Genomic DNA, 25,947 nt, shown 5'->3' on the forward strand with positions numbered 1-25,947 from the left:
TAGATGAAAATGAAAAAGGCAGTAAAATGAAGAAGCTTATTTAGCAAAGGTGACTGCAGGACTGCCTGACTGCAGGACAAAAGCCTCTCCCAAAACTCTCCAATTAAACCCATTGTGTGCCAGCCAAGACCACTTTATCCCTGCAAATTTCTTAATCTCATCCACCCACCTAATTGTCTGTCACCCCCTGCTAAGCTTGCCTTATCTTAGTATCCACTTTGTTACCCTTAACGACCGTCGGTTATCTTGCCTTACATTACATGCCCTGCCCAAGCCCATTTCTTCTAAGGTGCCATTAACCCGCATTTGTTCTCTGAGCCACTCTGCCCTTTTTCCTCTCTCTTAACGTTACACCTATCGTTTTCCATTCCATAGCTTGCTGCGCTGTCCTCAACTAAACTCGAACCCTTTTATTAGCGTCTACGTTTCTGCTTCATACAAAAATACAGAAGAACCCTGCTATAGTAAACTTGGATATAGTAAAGTGAAGCTGCGGTCGCATTGCGCCTTCTAGATGACCATACGTGTTTGTCCGGTTATAGTAAAATTTTTTAAATGAAACTAATATAGTAAAGAGCGTCTGGCCGTGACGATGTACTTCCCGCGGAATGATGACATCATGGCACGCGCAAAGCCTAGGATCGCGAGGTAACAACAGGCTGTTCCGTATTTATCTGTCCGGGTTGTAAAAATTTCTCATGCGCAAACTACTGGCTATTAGTACTCAACTACAGACCACAAGGTAGCGCGTGTTTTTCTATAAGTAAGTTAACATTGGAACTTACCTGTATTCCTATTGCCTGTGAATAATCAGAGTAGATGAAACGAGCTGCGTGATTCTGCAATGATTCGATGTTATTTATTAAATTTGCTTGATGAGGGTCCCAAATAGCCGAAGCATATTCAATTTTAGGTCGAATAAGAGTGGCGTAAACATGTAATCGGAGGTGAGAGGGAGCATGCTATAAGTTATGTTTTAAGAGGCCTAATGACCGATTAGCAGATTCAAGAATAAGTTTAATGTGGTGGTTCCTTGTTAGGTCTGAATGAACGTGAAGACCGAGGTATTTATATGTGGTTACCCAACTCGACTGGACTGTTATTTAAAGAATACGCTGTTTGAAATCGAGACATTTGGTTAGTAAAAGGCATAAATTTTGTTTTGGAAAGGTTAAGTTGCATAAGCCAAGTAGAGCACCATGCTGTTACTGTCTCGAGGTCGGATTGTAAGGCTAGGCGATCTTCATTAGTATAAATTTTGCGATAAATTACACAATCGTCGGCAAAAAGTCTGATTCGGGAAGAAATAGAGTTACGTAAATCGTTAATAAATATAAAAAAGCAAGGGGCCAAGCACTCTTCCTTGAGGGACGCCAGAATGTACTTGGCTGAGAGACGAGTTATAGTTATTGGTACTGGTAAACTGAAACCTGGAACAGAGAAAACCTTTAACCCATGGAATAACAAGAGGGTGAATATTAAAAGTGTTAATTTGGTTAATAACCGGTTATGAGGGACCCTGTCGAAAGCTTTGGAAAAATAAAAAAAATATGGAGTCTATTGTGACAATATTGCAATATTGTCCAGAATCAGTGAATAACTGCAGAGCTGCAGATTTGACAGGCTGTGCCATCTGGAGTACTGCGAGACCTGCCCCGGCTCCAAGTAGGCACATTGGTTGCCTCGCAGTTTGCCGGGTGGCGCAGCCTCTCGGCGCGCGTAGTCCTCTCGACTCGACGAATTCGCCGATTGTAGGCAATCCAGGCAAGTTGTGATGTTAAATTATCTATCGGAAAATGCAGACTATCATAAGTTACCCTGTGGTGTATGGTTGAGACCAACTAGCCAGTAGATTGCACAGGAGAAATATTCACAACCCGGACAGATAAATACGGAACACCCTGTAGGTACAAAACACGATAAAACAGCGCTCATTCAGGTGGCTTCACCATCAAACTAAAGAGCTGCAAGGAGAAGCCAACTTTTTGAAGACCTTGAGGCCGTTAGGCAAAGCGCACGGCGCAGGTCGTTGAGAAAGGAAAGCCAGTATAAGTGCAGTGAGGATTAGGAAAGGAAAGAAATGGACACGCGGTCCTAGCACTGCAGTGCTTGGGGAAGTAGCGTCAAGGAGCAGAGGCAGGGCAGAACTGTGGAGGCGCTTGAACTGCCTCTTAAATGATGCTAAGGCCACGTCTTCATGCAAAGCTTTGGTTTTCATTTCACATAGCCACGTTGTAATCGTATAAATACGGCACTTCCACAAGATGTAAACAAGGTCAGAAACATAGCATGTGATAACTGAAAATAAATAATTATCACTTAATGGGTCAATAAGAGCAGGATGTAAGCATTTTTTATAAAACAATTCATGCTTAGTAAGGAGCCAGAGCGCATAGTCAAAACCATGCCATCACCAACAACTGATATAGGAAAGACCTTGATATAGTAAAGATTTTTTCTGGTCCGAGCTACTTTACTATAGAGGGGTTCTACTGTATTTGTTAGCAGTAACTTAGAAGGACTTGGTTGTAGGCCAGTTGGTAGGACATCTTGAGGAGGAAAGCCGCAAAACAGGACGGGACTGAGGCAGGTGACAGCACAGGGCAGTACTGACAACTGAACATTTATTGAAAAAACAACAGAGCTTTTATGGATCAGTCGCGCATGTAATCTGGCAAAGAATCGCAAAATGAAGGTGAAACATGAGAAAACAGTTCAATGGCAACCAGGACGAAGACAGCCGGTACGTCGAAGGGAAGAAAACCGGGCTAGGATGACACAACTAACCTGGACAAAACCAAACAAAAACAACCTAGTGAACCACTGACAGAAATGCTGCTGACCTGAAAGGCGCACAGATTCGATCCTGGCTGTGGCGGTCGACAGTCAACAAGGAGTCATGGAGCATGGATCACCCTTAGTTTCTACACTATTTGTCACTGAGTTCTCTTGTTCCAAGGTTCTGTTTTTTTCTTTCAGTTGCTCGTTTTCTGTCTTTAAGCCATTTTTTGCTTAAACTCATTGATTTCCCTCTAAAGTTGACTGACCACCATAGAAAGTTGTGCATCAAATACTGAACTGTTAGTGGCCATCGTCCGGTTTAGCTTTGCTCCAGTCATTCTGCAAGTGGAGCATTGCTAACCATCGCAAAGCAGCTGCAGCAGCGGTGATGGCGGAGAATTTAAAAATGACAGGGAAACATAGAAAAACAGGTGACAGGACTTGGAAGGCTTGCTTCTGTTGCACCGAAGCCACTGCTGGACATGCCAGAAGACCTTCGTGTGGTTGCACCTGCTGGGCACCGTTGGCTGCATGCCTCCACCCAGAGGGTGCACTTGGCTCAGCAGGGTAGACAGTGCTTTCAGCGAGGCGCCACACAGTCGCTGCTATCGGTGCCTCTGTCTATCTCTGTGGTACCACGTCCAATTGCAGCAACAAAGTTCTTGCCTTGCATGCAGTGAAAGCAGCCTATGAGGGCCTTAGCCGGGTGACCTTCAGTGGCCTGCTGAACATGCTGGACGGGGTGGCCTCTGCAGAGGCACGCATAGTCTTCATGACTACCAATCACCTGGACCGGTGAGTGTGTGTTCATGGCACTTGCATGGCATGAGTTGGTGTTTGTGTGCTCATACAGGAGAAGACTGTTAACGGTTTGTTTCCTCTGGTTTTGAAGCTGACAGTGCTTACCACTTCAGAATAAAAGACCAAGATGCTGTTCTGGCAAACTACATTCACTGTATTAATTTATTTGAGGGTGAGAGGGCTATTATATCCTTCATTATTGTTTTCAGCAGATGGGAGTTTTGTTTCTCTGCAATGCTCTTGTATTTCAAGAATGTGCTTTTGTAGTCTGAGGAACTAGAGACTGCACAGAAACGTTCACCTAGTTAGTGTGCTTGCTTGTTCCTCCAGTGTTGTTTGGAGACCAGGTGTTGATAGAAAAGGGATTGTGCAAAGGGATTGTCGCCGTGGAATGTGCAAATTCCTTCCCACATTTTCTTAGATGTAATTGGGCTATTTCTTGATGGTACATATTTTTTGCAGGAAGTTTTTTCAGCATTTCAGCGGATGTGCTGTGCTTTAGCTAGTCTGTGAAAAACACCTCGGACTTTGTTCTTTTTGCATCTCTGCATTCTTTTGTCCTCCACATATTATGTTTCTGTTTAACAAAAGCTGAAGACTGAGGTATAGCCAGTATTGTTGCATGGAGGATGCATGCCAAGACATTTCAAGAATTCCTCTCATCAAGGCCGATCAGCTTCCATAAGGGCTGTAAGAACAGTAAAGATACTCAGTGAACAAAAAATTACAGCTGATTTAGCTCGCTTGGCCAAATTTGAAGTATGTGCTCATGCGTGTTACATTTCATTCCGAGACTAGGGTTTCAAGGTCAGGCAAAGTGATGAAATTGGTGATTGGGGACCTTAGTGGTAGCGCACTATAAAATTTTTGGACCGCTTAGCGCACCTTAAGAGGCCACTGAGGGAGCAGTGTGTTCTGGATCCATTGCACACAGATGAAGACGACGACACGCAGTGTACAGCACGAGAGTGGCAGTTAAACGTCAGGCATGATCAGTTGCGGCGATAGCATAGTGCTCTCATGCAGTGGCCAGCGAAGCTGATCTCTTTGCACCACTGCGAGTTGGAAACCCAGGTGTGCCCATATTTTATTTCTGCAGGTCTGACTGGCTTCAAGCAAACAGAGAAGGGGTTTTGTTCAACATTGGAAGCCTTAGTGCTCGCACACTAAAAATTGACAAAACGGTTACCACTGTGTAATGCGAGATTCAGCGACAGCTGTTGAGTTATTTATGCGATATGTTGAGTCTGTGAGAGGGACTTTATATGTGCATAGTTCTAGAGGCACTCTTTTTAGTTTTACACACACCCTCGAGCAGCTCTCTTTTCCAGTGCACCTCTCCTGCGCTACGTTCTTCCACTCTCGCCATACCCTGCTCCTTCCACGGTAACCATTGGCAATTCCTCACCATCTCCTTCCAGGGTGGTAACCGTCCTCCTATTTCTCTGCTCTGCCATGGTAGCCGCCCACTGGTTCCACATTCCTATGCTTACACCATCCATCCACCCTCCGAGTGGTTCCCATGGCAATGCACCCACAAGTTACAACTTACTATTCCTACCCAGGAATGGGTTGTCGCTGCAAAACTTAAATCTCAACTTGGAGAAGCAGTATGTACGTATTTAGGAGGAATGACTTGACCTCTACTGTCCGTTTGTTGGTTTCCTCATAAACGTGAGTGTGCAGTAAAATCTCTCATCAGATATGCCTCTGGTAGTTGGCTTGAAAGTTCCTGCAAGTCATCAAGTGTGAGTTTTAGCTATATGTATACAGGGTGTTTCACCGAAGACATTACAAAATTTTTGAAATTAGGCTTTTTGAGTTAGAAGAGCACTTTTTTCGGCATAGCATTGTTAGCGGTGTAATACATCAGAATACAGCTGTGATAACTAGCAGGCTGGTTAATTAACATTGAATAGTTAACTCTTTATCTACTACTGTCACGCTCCTTAATTATTGAGGTTGTAATTTAAAGGCGCCAAAACCACACATACAAGAGAACGGGAAAGAGCGCCACTCACCACTGGCTTAATTTGCAGAAACCACATACATGCATATATATACAGTCAGCCAGAGCCTGCGCAAGGAACATATTCACACATCAAGGAACATATTCACACATCAAGTCGTACATGATAAGCATCGTTCAAAAAACTTTTTTTCCGCCTTATACAAAGATATTGATGTTTCACTGACGCACAAACTGCCTTTCTTGCTGATATAGAACGCTTCAATCAGTTCTCTGGCTTTCGCATTGCTACTCCTGGCAAGAATCCGCACCTTTAAAAAACTTGGCCCACAAGAGCGTGAAGGGCAGAATCTGCTTAGGTAAATTTGGGCCCTCTTTATTTTGTTTCACGTTTCTTTCATTTCACGTTTCTTTCATGTTCTCTGATTCATTCATTGACACAGCACCCGGTTTGTCCTATATAGGAACAACCGCACGAGAGGGGAATTTCATAAACTACCCCTTCGGCACATTTCATGAACGGTCGCCCATGCTTTGTTCCGCAGCCTCTTTCTTTTTTCCACTCGAGAGCAAACGCTTCTGACCTTCAGGGGGACTGTGAAGACGAGCGGAACACCATGCCTGCTTGCAACCTTTTTCAGACACCGCCACAGGTCTTATCTCTTCTTGAGGGACCTCTGCCCCAGCTCTCACTGCCCTAGACTTCACCTTCGGTAAGAGGCTTTCGGCGACCCCTGTCACGAGCGAACCAGGGAACCTGGCTGAAGCCAGCCTGGCCAATTGGTTGTCAAAATTCGGTCGCATCTTGCGAACGCACGACTTCCTTAACGAAGACACAGTGAAGCAATGCCTCTTTTTACTAATTTGGAATGTGAGGAGTCAAATGGCAGAAGCCCTTTTCTTGCTCGCGAAGCCTAAGCCCAACACACCTTATCCTACGACTGAGTGTACGACCTGAGTGTACGACTTGATGTGTGAATATGTTCCTCGCGCAGGTGCTGGTTGACTGTATATATATGTATGTATGTGGTTTCTGCAAATTAAACCAGTTGTGAGTGGCACTCTGTCCCGTCCTCTTCTCTCGTGTGTGTGTGGCTTTGGCGCCTTTAAATTACAACGATCAATTACCACCGAGCCCAGCAAGAAGTTCATTTAATTATTGAGGCATGCAGCCCAGCATAAGTAATATGCATATGAGTTTTTAGAATTTCGAAAATGCGGTTACCTTTGGCTCTGTGGCCCAACAAATTTTGCTATTTTGATGAGTCACGTGCACTGGAGAGGTTGCTTTGCCTGCAGGCTTCTGGAAAGCCCATGAATTTTTGGGGCGATGCAGCCAAAATTTGCTGGACCACAGCATGCAGGGCAACAGTGTTTTCAAAATTATAAAAACTGATATGGATATTAATAATGGCGCGCTACATGCCTCTCAATAATTAGGAGCCTAACAGTAATAGTTAAACATTAACTATTCAATATAGTTCACCACCCTGCTAGTTAGCACGTCTTAGCTGTATTCTGACATACTACACTGTTGACAATGCTGTTCCGAAAAAAGTGCTCTTCTAACTAAAACATTGGTTTGGTTTTTCAGGAAAGTAAATGGTGCAGTAATTGTGTCGCATATCTCATGTGGACACCCGAAGGGTGAAATAATGGAAGGGATAAACGAGGGAGTGAAAGAAGGAAGAAAGAGGTGCGGTAGTGGAGGTCTCCGGAATAATTTCGACCACCTGGAGATCTTTAATGTGCACTGACATGGCACAGCACAGGGCCGCCTTTTGTGTTTCGCCTTCATCCAAACGCGGGTGCCGCGGTCGGGTTTGAACCCGGGTACTCTGGCTCACTAGAAAATCGCCATAACCACTGAGCCACTGCGGCAGGTAAAACTCAAAAAGCCTGTTTTGAAAAATTGTGTGAAGTTTTAGGTGAAACACCCTGTATATGAAGGGCCATAGAGAATATATGTTTTCCTGAGCAAGGCTGAAGGCACCGCATGAAAATTAGCGGATATTGTGTGCTTATCCTGGAGATGTGTTAGTTCAACTGGCGATCTCAAACCGCTTGTTATTCATGACGTGACTTAGTTTGGGGATATGTTCGAAAAGTAACATTTAGAAGCGAAACTCGAAAACACGAGTACCGAGCACTGTGCGTCAAGTGCTATCTATCCATGCTAACGGTCCTGCTCCAGGGCCTGTTTAAAATAGCCTCTGTGATGTTTAACGACTGTTCCACAGTAGACAAGGCGGGCAGGTCTTGCAAGCATGCGAAGTGCTGCGTTGGAGATTGGCAGCTTGCACGATGAAATAATTGTAATAGATGGGAAAAATTTAATTAGGTCATTTCCATGATGTTGAATATTGGGTCCCGCATAACAATGAGTGTTTATACTAAATTTGCTTTTGCTGAAAAAAGGGGGGGGGGGGGGGGGGGGTAACCGGGAAAACCCAAGATGTGGAAATTTTTCCGAAATATAACCCAGTATGTACCCGAATTTGAACTAAAAAAATATCACCAGATTTTTACCCCCACGTTCTGGAAAAAATAAAACCCGAAAACAAAGGGCCCTAAACATAATATGGAGATTTTCCCAACTTCTGAAAGGAAAAAGTGTCCATCATGAGGATTTTTGGTTTGAAAAAAAGCAAGAGAAGGTTTGATCCTGACATGGAACATCACTGTCCTGGACTCGGGTGTTGAGTTCGTCATGTCCAGACAAAGTTGGGATGCGGCACGAAGAACTCTGAAAGCTTGTGTAAACAGTGGAAGAAATGCTTTGCAGTCTGGTTGTGCACCACTGGAGGATTTGACAGGGCACAGGCTTTCAGCATACCTGGAAAGTCACTCAAACATCATGTGCAGAGCATCATACAAATTATGTCATTGCTGGGTGCTTACACATGATGTAATGAAATCGGTGCATAAAGCTTTCTTTAGTGACCACCTTCTTTGTCCGTCCACGAGATCAAAACATTGAACAGTACAGATTATGCCCCTGCCCCATGCGCACAAGAAATGGCAGTAAATGCTTATGGCCTTAAGTTTGATAATGTCATTTATTTTTGAAGTTGCTACTACACATCCTGATCTAATATCGGTATACGGTAGTCACATTTGATAACGACTCCAAGACAGTCAAAAATTTTACTTCAATGTTAACAGTCATAATGAGCACAATATCTCGGGAATATTGTCTAAAGTAGTGTAAAAATTATTTTGCGAAAAAGGAATCTGTTGTCGCCATAAACACTGCGTGTGAGCACACAAGCCGACAGTGTCAGAAGTGCCAGTTAAAAGTGCGCCTCAAATGACTGAAAGTTGCGAACAAGCCACTTGCTTCTGGTGAGAAGTTGTTTGCAAGCTTTTCTGAGTGTGGAATGGGGACGCACTGCTTGGGCAAATGAGTTGTGGCAAACTCAGTAGGGCTAATGGCATTAAATTTATGCGCATGGCACCGCTTGAATGCCATTAAAACTTAAGGCAGTTAGCTATAAAATGGCATTAAATTTGCCCATGTGGCATGGGTATAATAGAAAACAGCAGATTGCCAAATGACAGTGCTGCAATTAAAATGCAGTTGGACACAGTGTACTTTGAAATGCGTGCTGAGTGGTAATGGAGTGTTCGCTGAAACAGATGATCACACCACTGCGCCAGTGTTTATTGAGCCACTAGGTGAACAGGAAGGGGGGCAGCCGGCGCTGCCTGCCCTGGTCGTGGGCGACGCGCATGTGGGTGCGCAGGTCGCCGGGCCAGCTGAACGTCTTGAAGCACAGCGTGCACTGGTGTTTGTGCCGGTAGGGCCGGTGCATGAGCATGTGCCGCTTCAGGTTGCCCTTGGTGGAGAACACGCGCGCGCACACACTGCACACGGGCTCGTCCGCGCCACCGTCCGGAGGAGGGGGTGGGGGCCCCGGCACCCAATTGGTCTTGTCGTCCGAGTACGAGTGGTCGAACGTGCGCCGGCTCGCCGGTGCCGGCGGCCGGGCCGCGGGTCGCGCCCTGGGCGCCGCCGGGCTCTCCGGTCGCTCGGCGGGGCTGCTCGGCTCCTCGCTCGGTCGCGGCGGCGGCGTGCGCTGCTTGCGCCGGGCCCTGGCCGGCGGCGGCTGCTGCTGCTGCTGCTGCAGAGCCTCCTCCTGCACAGGCTGTGCAGGCGCGTCCTCGGCGCCGGCCACTTCGGCGAGTCCGCGCACCTGGAGGAGCTCGGCGGTGCGAAGTAGCGCAGGCAGCTGGTCCTGCGCCACGTTCACCTCGCCGCGGTACATGAACTCGAGTAGCGTGCGCAGGTCGGCCTCGCGCGTCTGGCTCATGATCACCACCGGGTGCGGGCACGGGTTCTGCGCGAATAGCGTCTCGAAGAAGGGGCTGCACGCGGACAGCACCAGCTTGTGCGCCTTGAGGCTGGCGCCTTCGCCGCACACCAGCGTCACGTCGACGAACGCCTCGCGGCAGCGCAGCTCCTCGAACACCGACACCAGGCTGCCGTGGTGCTGGTTCCACTTGAGGCAGAACTGCTGTGCCACCGTCAGCCCTCCCATCGCGTCTTTTTGCGGCTGCTGCTGCTGCTGCTGCTTCCACGACAGGGAGGGGGGCGATGGCGATGTCGCTGCCGAACCGGAACTCCGAGGTGGTGGTGTACGAAACGAAAGGACAATTGCATTTGGGTCCCGAAATATCTAAAGCCTCTATTTTCTATCCTGCCTCGACGCCGTGTTTGATCAGAGCCGGCATGTCTGTTGGTGTTTGAAGCCAACGTTAATATAACAACCAGTTTTGCAGCTTCCTATCCCGTCCAGCGGCGGAAGATGGCCCCTGTAAGAATCATTGGTTTCACTGGCGCGAATTTTGAATTGTTTGTGTGCCGCTTAAAACGATTTCAAGGCACCTGGCGGTTGGTGAAGCTGCTGAAAAACACGAAAATGAAAATTGGTTGTTCGGGAAAGAAAATGGCACAGTATCTGTCACATCTCGGTGGACACGTGAACCGCGCCATAAGGAAAGGGATAATGGAGGGACTGAGTGAAGAAAGATGCCTTAGTGGGACACTAATATTTGGACCACCTGGGGATCTTTAACGTGCACTGACGTCGCACAGCACGCCTTTGCATATTGTTTCGGTTTCACTGCAGCGAATTTCTGATTGCTTACATGCCGCCCAATGGATTTTAGGGCACCCAGCAGTTGGTGAAACCAACTTGAACACCCTTCTTGTTTCGCTTTCACGGGGGCAAACTTCCAGCTGTTTACCAAAACCCTATAGCTAGTCATAACTACGTTAAAGTTGTTTTTCGTATAACAGCAAATCGCGCCACTATAAAAAATGCTAGTACACAAACACGCAGTACATTTTGAGTCTAAATAGGAGTTGAATGCAGGTGCAGTTGAAAAATATCTCCGAAACGTACAAATGCGAGCCCTGTCAGGATTTGAAATACGCGCCATGAAGAATACAGGATATGGTGTAGAATCTGTTTCACCACGAGCAAAACACTATATCCGCAATTGTCACAGTAATAAACAGACGCAAGGTTTCATGAATGCACAGAAATTTGGCCTAAAACTGCACCGCACAATGAGTCGATGCTGACCACCCACACGGGCACCGCGTGTCTTATGCGTATGTGAACAACTCACTGCTATGTAAAAAGCAATTATAGCTTGTGTTGACTCTTTATGTCGATGTTTTCAAGCATCAGTTTTGTAAAAATGTGTCTCACCTGTTGTCCAACATGAGAAAAGTTGTTTCTGCAACATGGCAACACCAATGTAGCCGATGCCCACAATCACGCGCTGACAGTGCAGACAAGAGCCAGTCTGGCAAAAAAAAAAAACAAAGCTCTGGTACGTTTTTCAATAAGTTACATCTTCATATACTATATGTTAAAGCAATGGCGTTGGACCATAAGATAATTATTTGCAACAAGTTTCTATGCTTGAATATCAGAACATTTATTTTCACGTTTGCGTCCTCTGGCGTTTGGTGAGAATTCTAGATGTTTGCGTAGTCGTGACATACTTCCTGAGGCCAGTTTCCGCCTAGTGTCTTCTCTTTGTTTTTGTTCTCTATGGTCGAGCGCTGTAGTCTGCTAATGCCATAGCAAAACACTGGAACGAGGCGGAGTAACCGTGCTTGCAGGGTGTTTTCTTTTCTAGTTTTTCATTTAGCCCACCTCTATTCGACATTGAAATGAAGTGTTTAAATCGCAAGTATTTGCTCTGAGCTCTGGCTGTGAGCATAATGTCCGTTTTCTTTGCTTTTCATCCAGGGTCAAAGGCGTGTTCTTTAGGCTGTTTGAAACAGGTACAAACACCTGCAGTGATCGTAGATGCATGCTTAGAAGAAATTTTATTGCGAAATGCATATATATGGTGGAACTGCTGAAATAAACTGCGAAATAAGCACACGAAGGAGCTAAATGAACCCTAACTAGTGCTAATCGGTTTCTCTATGCCGCCTCTCTGCCATGGTTTCTCTATGCACTCCAGGATGCATGGAGCTGCAATTCATTTAAGTAGAGCGTATGCATGAGAGAACTGCAACACACCTTAAACCCATCTCTGTGGCTGCAGTACCTCCTCCCAAATCGCATGTTCACACACTCCTCCTCTAGTCCAGATATTCGTAAGGAAGAAAGTGTGTCTTGCAAATGCTCGCAAGTACCAGAAAGAAAATGTGCAATCGAAATCAATGAAGGTAGTCAGTTTAGGGCTGTGTAATTTATACAGCCCAAGCTTGCCACAGTGTATACATGCTTCGGCCAAAGAAACATAAGTGGTGTTGTGCTGGTTGTGTTTTTCTGTTTAGCTTCAAGCTTTTTTGTTTTTGAAGTTTAGTTTCAAACATCCAAGTAGAAGGATGCCAGTTTTCTTTTCCTTATGCGAGATCAGTAACCTGCTTATAATGTTTGACAATACCTTTCTCCACACAAAATTAATAGCGACTGCAAAGCTTCCTCTGGTAATTGCATCGTGAATCTCTATTCAGGAATCCATTAATGTATCCTTCAGTTTGTGCCGTATGTACGTAACACGACAAATGTGACAGCTGGGGCAAAGCACAGCTTGAACATGTTGACAGCTGTTTAGGATTTTATTTGGTGCTCTCGCACCTCCTATAAATGCATGCAACACAGTGCTCACTCGACCGCTCTCAATCATTTATTAATCGTGTTTCTACTGAACTTCAAAGTTACAGTCGAATGCAACTATGCTCCGAGAAGGCAGCTGCTAGCACCATCTATTAATCAGTTACTTACGTGGCCTCAAGTCGAACTATGGCCTGGAATCTGGGCAGAGATATACGGGAACATCCCTCAAGCCAAGAAGAGTCATGTCAAGCAAGCAAACATCATATATACATTGTAATCCAGCGATCGTTCCAGGTGGCCATAGTAGCGCCAGCAAAACGAGCCACAAAGGAGGCCCACAGAACTGGTGGTTTCCCTTGCGGCTGCACCATGCGTGAAAGTCACACTAACTGATCATGCCTTGCGCTGCCATCAGATCACCTTTCTTTCTTCCACTGTGGTTAGAAGTTTATTTTAAAAATGCGTATTCTACAACAGAAACAAGATTAAACATTTGTTAGCAGCAACAGTAACAAGCAAGGCAGCACCAAATCAAGAAAAAAAACAGTATCTGGTCAAACAGCACTATAGACCAACACCAACCTGTGACGTAAGCAAAATGCGGTGACGCTGCTTTTGCTGGCAGGAAGGACTTGAAAAAGTTGGGGGTGAAAAGTAAGCTTAGCGCCCATAGAAGTACATTGAAGCAAAAGTTTTCATAGTAGTTTTCTGATTTTGCAATGCACCTGTGATGTCCTCCCTTCATGCAGAACAACCAAATTCATCCTAGAACAGGTTCTCTGTTGATGATGATGAATTTTTATGGTGCAAGGGCATCTGTGGCCAAAGAGCGCCATGGCACAAGGTTTTTCTTTTTCTCTAAGCATTTCACCCTAAAGAAGCCAAGCACCAGGCAGGGGAAAGCTTGTACCTATTGTATCACCGGTGGGTACCTGGCGGCACTGGGGATCGAACCCTGCACCTCCCGCATGCGAGGCAGATGCTCAAACGACTAGGCCACTTCTGCGGTCTAGAACAGGTTCTGAAACTATGAAGTGTCATTTCGAAGGCAGTGTACAGTGTTCTGCAACTTTAATGATAGCGGTTTAAAAAATTCTCCCGCCTCAGCCAAAGGCTCGTGTACGGTGAAACTGCGTGCAAAGCTTGCTTATTGTTGTCCTCTTTGTTGCGTAGTAAGTCTGGCAATGGTACCTAACAGGTTTGGCTGCACGCAATGTGAAACGAGAACCATCTGTGACGAGATCAAGGGAGTGAAAGCTGCCAACGTCAAGTTTCCGCTGAAGGGTAGTGAGGGTGCCATCTGGCATCACTGAAGGAGAGCGCCCGACTGAAAAGTGCCTAGGCAAGGGTTGAAATTCACGTGGCTAGCTTTGAATGCACTGTTCAGGCCATGTTGTTTCAGGCATTGTTGTTAGTGCTGTCGTAATGTTGACAGCGTAAACCGTAGACCATTTCCAGGATTTGTATGATGATTTACGGAATAAAAGTAACTAACATGGATTAGTCTTTTCGAGCACAGGAGCAGAAGGAGACCATGGTCTTTCCTCGGCATGCATGCTCCAAAAAGACAATAATTTGGCGGTATACCGAGTTGTGAAAAGAGAAAAAAGTGCACTTTTTCATGTTATTGACAGGCAGAAGTTGGTGTAAGGAAGTGCTCAGTTGGCTGAGTCCTCGAAGTGACCACCGGCAGCGTCAATACACCGCTTCAGCCTCTAGGCATACTCATCGAACACTGTAGCTTGCATCTCATCACTGATTGTGGTGAACTCTTTTTTGATGTGATCTTTCAGTTCTTCAATACTGCTAAGGCACCCAGCACTGCAGATCCTTGATTTGATGTAGCCCCACATGAAAAAATCACAAGACGAGTCTGGCAAGCGTGGTGGCCACGGTGGTGGATGGGGGGACCCTCGCCCCATCCACCAACCTGTAAATTCTTTATCTAGCTACTTACGAACTTTGGCTGCGTAGTGTGCGGGGGCACCATCTGGCTGGAACGTGCACATCTCTTGCTGCATATGGCACTCCACCAGCTCCGGCAGGAATTCTTCTTTCATATGACCTACGTAGATATGACTCAGCAGTGGCTGTCTTGACTGCAGTTCAGACTCTTTTGAAGCACTAGCTACTAACATACTGACCTTCTTACGTGCAGGCTTGTTGCCTCTAGAACTAACACATGAGATGCATTCTGACGACAGTATTCAATTTCTGGATATCAGGCTTTTATTTCCTAACGCACAGATCTACTGGAAGTACGAGCCATGTGCTAACAAGCCACTGCTTCCATTCGGCTCCACGCATTCCAAACTGGTAAAGAAGGGCAATGTAGGGTTATGCTTGAAAAATGCGCTTTGTAAATCTAGTCCTGAGCTAATGGCTGCCAGCTTCAGTGAACAGATCCTTCGTCTCAGAGCCGTGGGGTATCCTACTCATGTTTTGATCAGTGTCGCGGAAACCCTTCTTAAACGCCTGTGCTCAAAAGAGACTCGCACGTCACTACCGCCTTCAACTAAACGGATTGCTGTGATCCCATGCATTCATGGCCTGTCTCATCGCCTAAAAAAGACCGGCGAACAGGGAACCATAAAAGTTGTTTTCTCTGCCCCCAATAAGCTGCAAAAATTGTGCAGACTGACCAGGCCCATTGATTCGAAGAATCCGGCACCGAACAAAGTTCGTAGAATGAACGCATTCTCTTGTCTATGGCATCCCTTTGAAATGTGGGAAGAACTGTGTAGGACAAAGCGGTAGGTGTTTGAATGACCACCTCCGAGAACATTGCAATAATGTGTCTGAACAACGGCGAGGAGAGTTTCTGTATGCACACTGTAGGAAATGTAAGAAAAACGGTGAAGATGAAAATGATTGCGATTCAGATGGAGTTCGTGTGTCAGCCCGCTTACCAAGATTGCTCTGTTATTGCCAAAAACCGTTGCCTACTCACTCGCGAGATAGTAGAGGCTGAAACGATAGACCGGTGGGGTGGGTCCTGCGTGGCCAAGCCATCCATTGCTCTTGCTAGTAAGGAGCTGTTATATTTGCGCCAACATATGCATGGGTCACCTACTGCGCATGTGTGGTAATTGCCTGGTTTTTTTCAGTTATAAATGCTGGTCTGAGGTTCGACATAAACTGTTGCAGGTCAGCGCTCATGTATTCCATGTGTCTTCCTTGTGCCCTCTTTGTTTGCGCTGTACATTTCCATCATGGTGTACCTCACATCAGGAGGTAGTTGCAGTGGCCACGAAGTTTCTCAAGGCAGCTGTTGTGGTCATGTCATACTGCATAAAACTCGCCAGTGGAGCTCCCATTAATCTGGGGTGGTTATTAGCTATTCGTCAACAACACCCAAGGTGGCCTATTTTAGTCGGTGACTTTAACGCCCCTCACCCAGACTAGGGATACCCCACTTCAAGCTCCCGTGGTAGGTGTGTGTGGGATGTCTTCATGGATGCATTGTTTGTTTTATTCAGCTATTCAGATTCAGCCACGCAGGCTTTGCACCATGCTTGCAGTCCAACATATGCTCTGGACCTTACGTGACGGTCAGGACCAGGCACTCCCTCGTGGCAACTGGAGCCCGACTGCTGGGGTAGTGACAACCACCCTATCATCATCGGTCTCCATCCGTCACAGGCCCGCTGATTATGCCATAAAGGTTCTGTGGTCATTTGGGACACCTTTCGCACCACCCTCGAAGATCTCTCTCTGTAGTCACGTACACTACTTGTGGACTGCATACAAACCATGCTAAATAAGGCTACAACTGTCACTTGGGCAGACTTAATCACCCGGCGCCGGATATGGATCTGCTTAACTTGTGAGCTGCTTACCGACAAGTGTAGATGGTGGCGTTCCAAGACTCGACTTTTGTGCAAGCACGCACAAAGCTGAATTACCTTACTGCCAAGGCTCCTAGATATGAACGTGATCTCTAGCGACAGCAGTGGCTTGCGTGGTTTGAGCAGTTCTCGACGAAGTCATCGAATGCTTCTCTGTGGCGAGCATTCCGTGCAATGGAACATGGTTCCCATCGTCCTGACACAGTGGCCACAGCATGCTTTGCAGCTAACTTAGCTCCGGATGATTTTCTGAGAGAAGCAACTGGAAGTTTTTCCCCAAATATTGATGTGTTACCTCCAAGAGTCGCAGGAGCCTACTTGGCTGGCATTCCAGCATATGTCGATAAGCTACCATCTACAGCCGACACCGAGGAAAATGCAAGCCCATTTTCTGTGCCTGAGTTGCTTGCAGCAATAGATGAGGCCCCTCAGAGGACTGCGTCCGGTCCGGACTCCATTCCATACGAGGTGTACAAGATATTGAGCTCTGCTGTACCCCCTCAACTCCTCGCCTCTATTACCAAGGTATGGATAGAAGGCGTCAATCCAGAAACCTGGAAATCGGCTATTGTGATCCCCATCCCAAAGCCGGGGAAGCTGCCAACAGACCTTGGTAGATTCTGGCCTGTATCCCTTACACCAACATTGTGCAAGCTAACCAAAAAAATGCTTGCCACAGGACTGTCGTGGTAGCTTGAGCACCATGGTTTCTACCTCCCCACCCAAATTGGCTTTCGTACGTCCATAGGTACAGAAGATGGATTGGCTGTCTTGGCGTCAGCGTTTCTAGCATCAACTCGTAGCCACAAAGTATGTACTGTACTAGCCATGGATGTTGAAAAGGCGTACGATATTATCAGTCATGCTGCCATCCTGGAATCCCTTGACATGCTGCATTTCCCCGTTAGAGCGCACAACTTTTGAAATCCTTCCTTAAAAGGATCGGTATTATCACCAACATTATTTAGTATTGGTTTTATCCCCTTTGCTTGGCACTTACATGATGTGTCTGATATTGAGTTCTTATCGTATGCTGATAACATCACGGTGTGGAGCACTCACCACGAGCTGCTGACTCCAGCCGCCACCGTACGATCAGCTATAGATATTATGTCGACTTATGCTTCAATTGGGCCCCGCAGGGGCGTCTGCTGCATGCAGACATTGGTGTGTTGCTACACCGCGGCTTCCTGAGCTGCAAGGGGATGATGGTGAGCAGTGCGTCACCACGGACCCGAGCACCCGCGCTTAGCCGTGCGTGGCATCGCCGTGTCCGGGGAAAAGGGGATCCTGGTGGTTGACCCAATGCCAAGTGTTAGGACCTTTAAAGGGGCTCTGAAGCACCTTCCGAGGAAAGGACATCAACTTGCTCAATCACTGCATTGTGTTGTCATGAACACCTGAGCCAAATAATACACATCTACAAGCAGTAGAGAACCCACAATTATGCGCGAAAGTTGGTGAGCCCTTCCCCGCGACTTTTTCATGCTCGCACCCTCCTCCGTGGCTCGCATCTACGTATACATGTTGGGAGATGGCTATTGGACCATGGCCGCGGCCTATATGCCGCATAGCTCCGGCGGGTCAGGAAGCTCTCCCCCAGAGGTGGGGCCGGCGGAGGAGCGGCGACCTTCCAGCGTGCAAAAAGTGACGAGAGGAGAGGGAACGGCGCGAAGACGCTGAAATTCAAATTTTGACTACAGACAACTCTGCTTCTACAAAACGCATTAAAAAAATTCTTCCTGGACAATATTCGTGAATTGGCGTGCTTTAACATCCCAGGCATACCACAACTTTATTAGAGCCCCTTTTGACAGCCCCTTTAAGGCCTCATGGAATCGCAGTGCTAGCAGATGAGGACACACACACACAATTGTGCTGAACTGTCAACTTTATTTTGAACATGTCTGATCCGCGCCTTATGTTTAACAGAAGGGCATTAACACGTAAGCGCATCTACTACACAGGTATGAAGGGGGCAATCTCTAGAAGCCACATTTCGATAATGCATTCAGACAGTGCTCGATCCCGACAAGAAGAAAACAAGCACGGGAAATCACAAATTGGTCAAGGCTGGGTCAAGAAATGCCAAATATCAACCCCAGAGATTGCTTCATTCTGGGTACCCGGCAATGCTTCTCTCCTCAATAGCCGAAAAAAATGCTTAGTGCTACGCAAAGCAGCAAGCCCACCACGTCCAACGAAAGAGATCTGAAAAAAACTGACATTCACCAGGTTTCACACAATTTAAAAAGAATTGGGAAAAATGCAGGAATGGAGGTTATTTTTTCTGCTCCTTATCGCTTTTCCAGGCTGTGTAGATGCGTAAACAAACCAATCGAACGAAGGAAAGGCATAAAGACCCGTATGTCTCATGCGCCACGGGAGTCGTCTACACTATTCGTCTGTTTTGCGGCAAAGAATACGTTGGACAGACAGGTCGCTGCTTGAACAAAACACTGCAGGAGTACAACTTGAACCTGAGAGATAAAAAATCAAGCAACTTGGCAATCCACTGTCATGACTACTCACCCTTCAAAAGCCGGCCTCCAAACTTTGCGAACACCAGAATCGCAACATAACTAAAGCAGCCATCATTGACAACCTGAAAGCAGGCAGCGTTAGCGTGCCTCCAGTAGCCTTCCTAGAAAAAGAGATCACATACCTGTCTGGATCAGTATGATTGTACTGCATTTGAATCTACCTTAAACTCTTTCCTCACCCATCTCAGCTCTCATCACATCTTTTTTTGGCCTGTTAATTGTTGCCTCACTTACGTCATCCTTTTACCCGCTTTTAGCGCCTCATTGAATTTCTTCACTGTTGTCATTGCCTTATTTAAGCCTTTTTTTACCTGCTTTTATTTATAGCCTCATTTAATTTTTGGCTGTGTCCATTCTTTGGCCAGCATTCTTTTTATACGTTTTTACCTTTTCATGAATTTTTGCCGTATTGTTGCCCCATCTTTGACATTCACTTGTTTTATAGCAGTTTTTTCACTTGTTTTTATGCCTCCTTTTTTCTCACTTAAGTTTATGCCTAGCTTCTTCCTTGTTACCGTGTTTGATATTTCTTGACCCACCCTTGACCAATTTGCGATTTTTCGTGCTGGTTTTCTTCTTGTCGGGATCAAGCACTCTCTGAATGCACTATCAAAACGTGTCTTCTACTAAAGATTGCCACCTTCATACCTGTGTTGTAGATGCGCTTACGTGTTAATGCTCTCCTATTAAATATAAGGCATGGATCAGACATGTTCAAAATAAAGTTGACAGTTCAGCACAATTTTGTGTGTGTGTCCTCTCTGTGCCCTTGTTTGCCAGCGCTGCGATTCCATGATATTCCACAACTACCAATTAGCCCAGCAACATACCCTGCTTTAAGGCCTCTCGGCAGAGGAAACGCACCACTTTGGCCCCAGCTTCCTGTAGATGGCACCTCCGGCCTGACCCAACCAGGGGAAATCGGCAGTCGCCTTTTCCTGTCCTCCCCTCCATCTTTCACTTTCTTATTTTCTTTATAACAACTGTCCTGTCTTCTCCTCTCTTAACAGCTTTTTTGTTTTTCCAGCAGCGAGGGTTAACCCTGTGTGGGTAACTACCCTGAGTTACTTCATATTGGGCTATAGTTGTGGTGTACAGCTGGCGTGGGCAGGGCTTGTTTGCAAGTTCCTGTCCTGTCCCCTTGTTGGGCTCCATGGTGGGTGGCTGACACAGTAACCGGAAGACAAATAATTTTATGGCTTCCCGTTCCTCCACAAATGGTCGCCCTCAGAAACGAGTGTGGACCCGAAGCAGCAGCTGAATTTTTCTGAAAAAAAAAAAAGATACCTTCCCCAGATTCCACGTCATACACAGCGAAGTCCAAGAAAAGCCAGCAAGAATGTTATCACCATTTCTAGTCGCAAAGTGTCTCACAGAAACCTTAGGTTCAGGATATAAGATAACAAAAAATGATAGGTGGGGACCTCTTGATTGAACTCAAGTATAATGCTCAGCACGCAAAGCTCCCAGACATAGTGTCCATAGAGGACATCCCTGTCACAGTAGCTGCATATAGGTCACTGAACACCGTGCGTGGTGCGATTTTGGAAAATGACTTCATACATCTGATAGAGAAGGAAGTGTTGGAAGGACTGAGTGACCGGGGTGTCACGGATGTCTACAGAATAAAAGTCCGGAAAGACGAAGAAATCTGCGCCAAGCACCTAGTCTTCACATTTATGTACAGCACACCTCCGGATTCAGTGGAAGTAGGATACTTGAAGATAAATGTTTGCCCTTACATTCCAAACCCGCATCGATGTTTTAACTGTCAGAAGTTTGGTCATGGCTCACACACTTGCCGCACCCACAAAACGTGTGCCAAATGCACCATTCTGTGCCAAATGCACCAAAGAACACCATTCTGAGAACTGTCAATCTCCACCGCACTGCACAAACTGTGAAGGGGAACACCCCACCTGCTCGAGGTCTTGTCCAACATGGAAGACTGAAAAAGGAATCATCACTATCAAAACAAAAGGAAACTTTCACACACCATTGGAGCATTCTCTCTCACTGCAAAAACAAACTTCGTCAGTGTGGTACGTGGGCGCGGCACACCACACCACGCTTGGGTACCTGTCCAGGCCACACCCAGTGAGCCCGTCCACATTCCTGCTGCACGGTCGTCCAGTGCCTGTGTGGAGGCGATGGACACAACCCAAAGCAGCCCTGTACCGTCCACGCAGCTCCTTGTTTCGGTCAAGAAAAGCCAGGCCCCGAGTCATGGGGCCAACAAAAACCTAGTCTAGTTTTTCCATTTGATGCATATAAACTGTACTGCAGGGGACATTTAGGTTTAAGCGACATAAAAGAAATGTTTCTTCACTGTCTCCCATTGCCATTTGCACACAAGAAACGAACCTTGGTCCGCAGCACACAAACATCTTTAAGAAATATACCGTTTTCTGCCACAACCGGACCAGGTGAGCAGGCTTTCGGGCTGAGTCACCATTATTGTACAAAGTGGAGTCGCAGCTCGTGAAGTACAACTTAAAACTAGATTAGAGGCCGTAGTAGCCATGCTGCTACATATAAAACCATAACAGTCTGCTCTGTATACCTTGAGGCATACCTGAAACTAACTCACTTGGAGTTGGAAAAACTTGTTGACCAACTGCCAGAGCCCTATCTGCTTGTTGGAGACTTCAATGCACATTCCCCTTTTTGGGGAAGCGAGAAACCAGATACCAGAGGTCAGATAATAGAGGATTATATTCTATGTAGTAATAGCCGCCGCGGTGGCTGAGTGGTTATGGCGCTCGGCTGCTGGCCTGAAAGTTTGATGGTGACGAATTTCTAGAGGCCTGTGTATTGTGCATTGACAGTGCTTGTTAAAGAACCCCAGGTGGTCAAAATTTTCGGAGCCCTTCACTACGGAGTCTCTCATAGCCTGAGTCGCTTTGGGACAGTAAACCCCCATAAACAAAACCAAATCTATGTAGTAATGTTTGCTTGCTGGTCTCTGGTAAACCCACACACTGCTCCCCAACCTCAGGAAAGTGAGCTGCTTAGTTTTGTCTTTTAGTTCACCATCTGTTTTAGCGAATTTAAAAAGGGCATTTTAGACAATCCATATGGTAGCGATCATCACCCTGTCGTAATAAGCCTGTTATCCTCACCAACTGTCATCCCGACAAAACCACGGCGCTGGAAGCTACATTTAGCTAAATGGGAATTGTTCAGAAAATATTGCTTTAGAAAATCTTAGCATAGACATGAGACATTCACAGCATGCATCCTTACTGCCACACACCTATCAATTCCAAACTCCTCAGGAGTGGTCCATCAGAACCACAAAGTGTGGTACACACGTGAATGCAAGGAGACAAAAAAGTGACAATATAAAGTGTGGGGAGTCTTTTGCAGATACCCGACACACGAGAACCTTATCCTTTTCAAAAAGGCGAGAACACAAACACGGTATATCCGGCGCAGTGCCGAGAAAACATCCTGGAAAGCTTACGTGTCTTCTATAAACAGATCAACAGCATCCAAAATGTGGGAACAAGTTCAAAAACTAAATGACATCTACTTACCTTTAACGATTCCTCTTTTAACAACACTGGGTCACAAACAAGTATAAGGGAACAGGCAGACATATTGGGGACCACTTCGCTGTGGTTTCAAGTTTGCACTACAGCCATTTTTAAAATACAAAAAACATAGCCGAAAAACAGACTCTCCCAACAAGTGGAGGTGCAAATAAAAAATACAATAGTCTTATTACACTCCAAGAAATCAATACTGTACTGTCTGCAGGCAAGAAAACTGCTCCAGGACCCAGCCAAATACACTATGAAATGCTTGCCCATCTTTCCAGGCCTGCTGTAGAGGCACTTTGGAATTTTTTAAACATAATATTCATACAAGGAAAAATACCTGAGTGGAAAAAAGCCATTATACAACCTTTGTCCGTAAACTTTTGAGACTGATTTATTTTCTTCTCTAGAAATGATTCCCCAAAACAAATGTTGGTGCGTATGTGTAGCCCCATGTTTTGGGGCTAACCTGAGCTATTTATGTTAATTGCTGTAGCAGCCGCTAGATGGCACTACATGTAAAAAATACGTTGTCACTAGTGATCTGCGCATTCTACTGTGAGTGAATGTGGAGAGATGGACGTCCACCTTGAACAGCGTATAAACAAAATTCTGTGTGAAGCTTGGCAAGACAGCCACACAGACGTACGAGTTCTTTCGTGATGCTTACGGCAACGAGACTTTATCGCGGGCACGAGTTTTCGAGTGGCACAAGAGGTTTGTTTCAGGGAGAACATCGGTGAAAGATGACACAAGGCAGGGGCACCCTTCAACATCAACGAATTAAAACAACGTGGCTCGGATCAGGCAAATCGTACAGCAAGAGCGCACCATTACAGTCCGCATGCTATCAGATGCTCTTCACATTAGTAAGGCAACATGCCACCAAATTTTGTGTGAGAACTTGGGGAAACGAAAGCTGAATGCCAGACTTGTGCCGCACTCCCTCACACAGGGCCAGAAGGACACGCAGGCATCAGTGAGCACTGATTTGCTCTCCGAGGCAGAGAAGGATGCTGCATTCGTCGACATCATTGCTGGAGACGAAACGTGTTTTCAATACGATCCTCCTTTCCCTTTCCTGCTCCACTCAGTCAAGATGTATCGAGTCACTGAGGGAGTACGCAGGAATTTCTTGCTCCACTTGGTCAAGGTGTGTGACATCACAAAGGGAGTACGCAGCACTTTCCGTTCCACTCAAAGTGTGTGACATCACTGAGGGAGTACGCAGCACTTTCCACTCTTCTCGATCAAGGTGTGTGACGTCACCGAGGGAGTACGGAACAGTTTCCCGCTCCGCTTGGTCAAGGTGTCTGATGTCACTGAGGGAGTACGCAACTGTTTCCCGCTGCACTCTGTCAATGTGTGTGACGTCACAAAGGGAGTATACAGCACTTTCCCACTCCACACGATCCAAGGTGTGTGAGTTCACTGAGGTAGTATGGGGCAGGTTCCCGCTCCTCTTGGTCAAGGTGTCTGACGTCACTGAGGGAGTACCCAGCCCTTTCCTGGTCCACTTGGTCAAGGTGTCTGACGTCACTGAGGGAGTATGCAGCAGTTTCTCGTTCCACTCGGTCAAAGTGTGCGACGTCACAGGGAGTGCGCAGCACCTTGCAATTCTCTATCAAGTTGTGTGACGTAACTGAGGTGGTATGGAGCTGGTTCCCGCTCCACTTGGTCAAGGTGCCTGACGTCACTGAAGGAGTATGCAGCAGTTTCCTGCTGCACCCAGTCAAGGCGTGTGACATGACAAAGGGAGAATGCAGCAGTTTCCCGTTCCACTTGGTCAAGGTGTGTGAGGTCACTGAGGGAATACGGAGCACTTTCCCGCTCCACTTGGTCAGTGTCTGATGTCACTCAGGGAGTATGCAGCAGTTTCCCACTGCACTCGGTCAATGTGTGTGACGTCACAAAGGGAGTACGCAGAACCTTCCCGCTCCACTCGGTCAAGGTGCATGACATCACTGAGGAGTATGCAGCACTTTTCCACTCCATCTGGTCAAAGCGTGTGATGTCACTGAAGGAGTATGCAGCACTTTCCCACTCCACTCGGTCAAGATATATGACGTGTACTACGGTGGTCAGTGACTCTCGGACAGCAGTGAACTATGCTCGGAACAATGTGTGCAGCGTTGCGGCGCGTCCTTCGCGGGCATGGGTGCGTAATGGTGCAGTGTCGATCAAGTGGTTCCGGGCCCATATGGGTCCCAGTGTTTCGTGTAAAGGGCACGCAAACCACAGCGAGACGGCCAACGCTGTCGCGCGAAGACTGGCGAACCGCGCGGCGGCTACGAGTGCCGGACCCGCGGAGTGGTAGCCCTTCGATATCAGCAAGGTCCCCATGACCACCTACAACGACGTTGTGAAATGGTATCGTTTACGAAGGAGGACTATGCCACCCCCACACCCGGGTTTCACCCGGTTGGAGGCAGTGATCTACAGACAATTACAAACTTTACTGTTACTAACTCCAGTGCTTGCTAAGCATATATGCCCAGAGGTGTATAAGAGTGACGAGTGCAGATTATGTGCGAAGGAGCGGGCCACAGCGGCCCACATCCTGTGGTACAGTGAGCTTTATCCGTGTGAAGCCAGTGCGATGACAATGATCCCACCGCAGTTTGAAGCTGCAGCGCGGAGTGGAGCGCTACTACAACACCCAACTTCAGGCCGTCCAGCAGGTCGCGGCGGCCCTCGATAGACAGAGACCGGGGAACTCAGCGGGGGAGGGTGTAAGCCTTACAATACCCGCGGATAGTACCCGGAGGCAGTCTTAAAGGCATTGACGTGACGGCGTCCGGGTCGCCAGTGGTAACTCGGCACCCATGTTAGGGTAGCCATACTGACTGCATGGTCTTAATAAAGTTGATTCTCTCTCTCTCCAATCGGTCAAACTGTGACATCACTGAGGGAGTACGCAGCACTTTCCCGCTGTTCTTGAGCAAGGTGTGTGACGTCGCTGAGGGACTACGGAGCAGTTTCTTGCTCCACTTGGTCAAGGTGTCTGATATCACTGAGGGAGTATGCAGCACTTTCCTGCGGCACTGTGTCAATGTGTGTGAGGTCACAAAGGGAGTAGGCAGTACTTTCCCGCTCCACTCGGTCAATGTGTGCGGCTTCACTGAGGGAGTACGCAGCGCTTTCCCGCTCCATACAATCAAGGTGTGTGACGTCACTGGGGGAGTATGCAGCACTTTCCCGCTCCACTCGATCAAGGTGTGACGTCACTGAGGTAGTACGGGGTAGGTTCCCGCTCCACTCGTTCAAGGTGTCTGACGTCACTGAGGGAGTATGCAGCACTTTCCCGCTCCACTCGGTCAATGTGTGTGATGTCACAAAGGGAGTATGCAGCACTTTCCTGCTCCACTCGGT

General features: G+C 46.9%; 2 protein-coding genes across 5 annotated transcripts in view; one reads left to right on the plus strand and one right to left on the minus strand.

Moving 5' to 3' along the window:
• Window positions 1-25,947, plus strand: part of Bcs1 (mitochondrial chaperone BCS1) — a 149,203-nt gene that overhangs the window by 107,363 nt on the left and 15,893 nt on the right. The window contains exons 8-9 of one of the 4 annotated variants that reach the window (XM_077657136.1): window positions 3,459-3,576; window positions 16,164-18,405. In XM_077657136.1, coding sequence (XP_077513262.1) covers window positions 3,459-3,576; window positions 16,164-16,191 — 146 coding nt within the window. In that variant the 3' untranslated portion in view covers window positions 16,192-18,405. Of the gene's footprint in view, window positions 1-3,458; window positions 3,577-4,681; window positions 4,959-5,003; window positions 5,290-16,163; window positions 18,406-25,947 lie in introns of those variants that run through there. The other 3 variants (XM_077657134.1, XM_077657135.1, XM_077657133.1) reach the window with 3 other exon arrangements.
• Window positions 8,592-10,744, minus strand: LOC144124460 (uncharacterized). Its single transcript, XM_077657138.1, has one exon. The coding sequence runs from the start codon at window positions 10,090-10,092 to the stop codon at window positions 9,226-9,228; it is 867 nt and encodes a 288-aa protein (XP_077513264.1). The 5' UTR covers window positions 10,093-10,744; the 3' UTR covers window positions 8,592-9,225.

This window comes from Amblyomma americanum, chromosome 3, assembly GCF_052857255.1.
Source record: "Amblyomma americanum isolate KBUSLIRL-KWMA chromosome 3, ASM5285725v1, whole genome shotgun sequence".
Taxonomy (NCBI): Eukaryota; Metazoa; Arthropoda; class Arachnida; order Ixodida; family Ixodidae; genus Amblyomma; species Amblyomma americanum.

What these genes read in the sequence shown, in the direction of transcription:
- LOC144124460 (XM_077657138.1), bottom strand. Translation starts at nt 10,092, where the DNA reads ATGGGAGGGCTGACGGTGGCACAGCAGTTCTGCCTCAAGTGGAACCAG.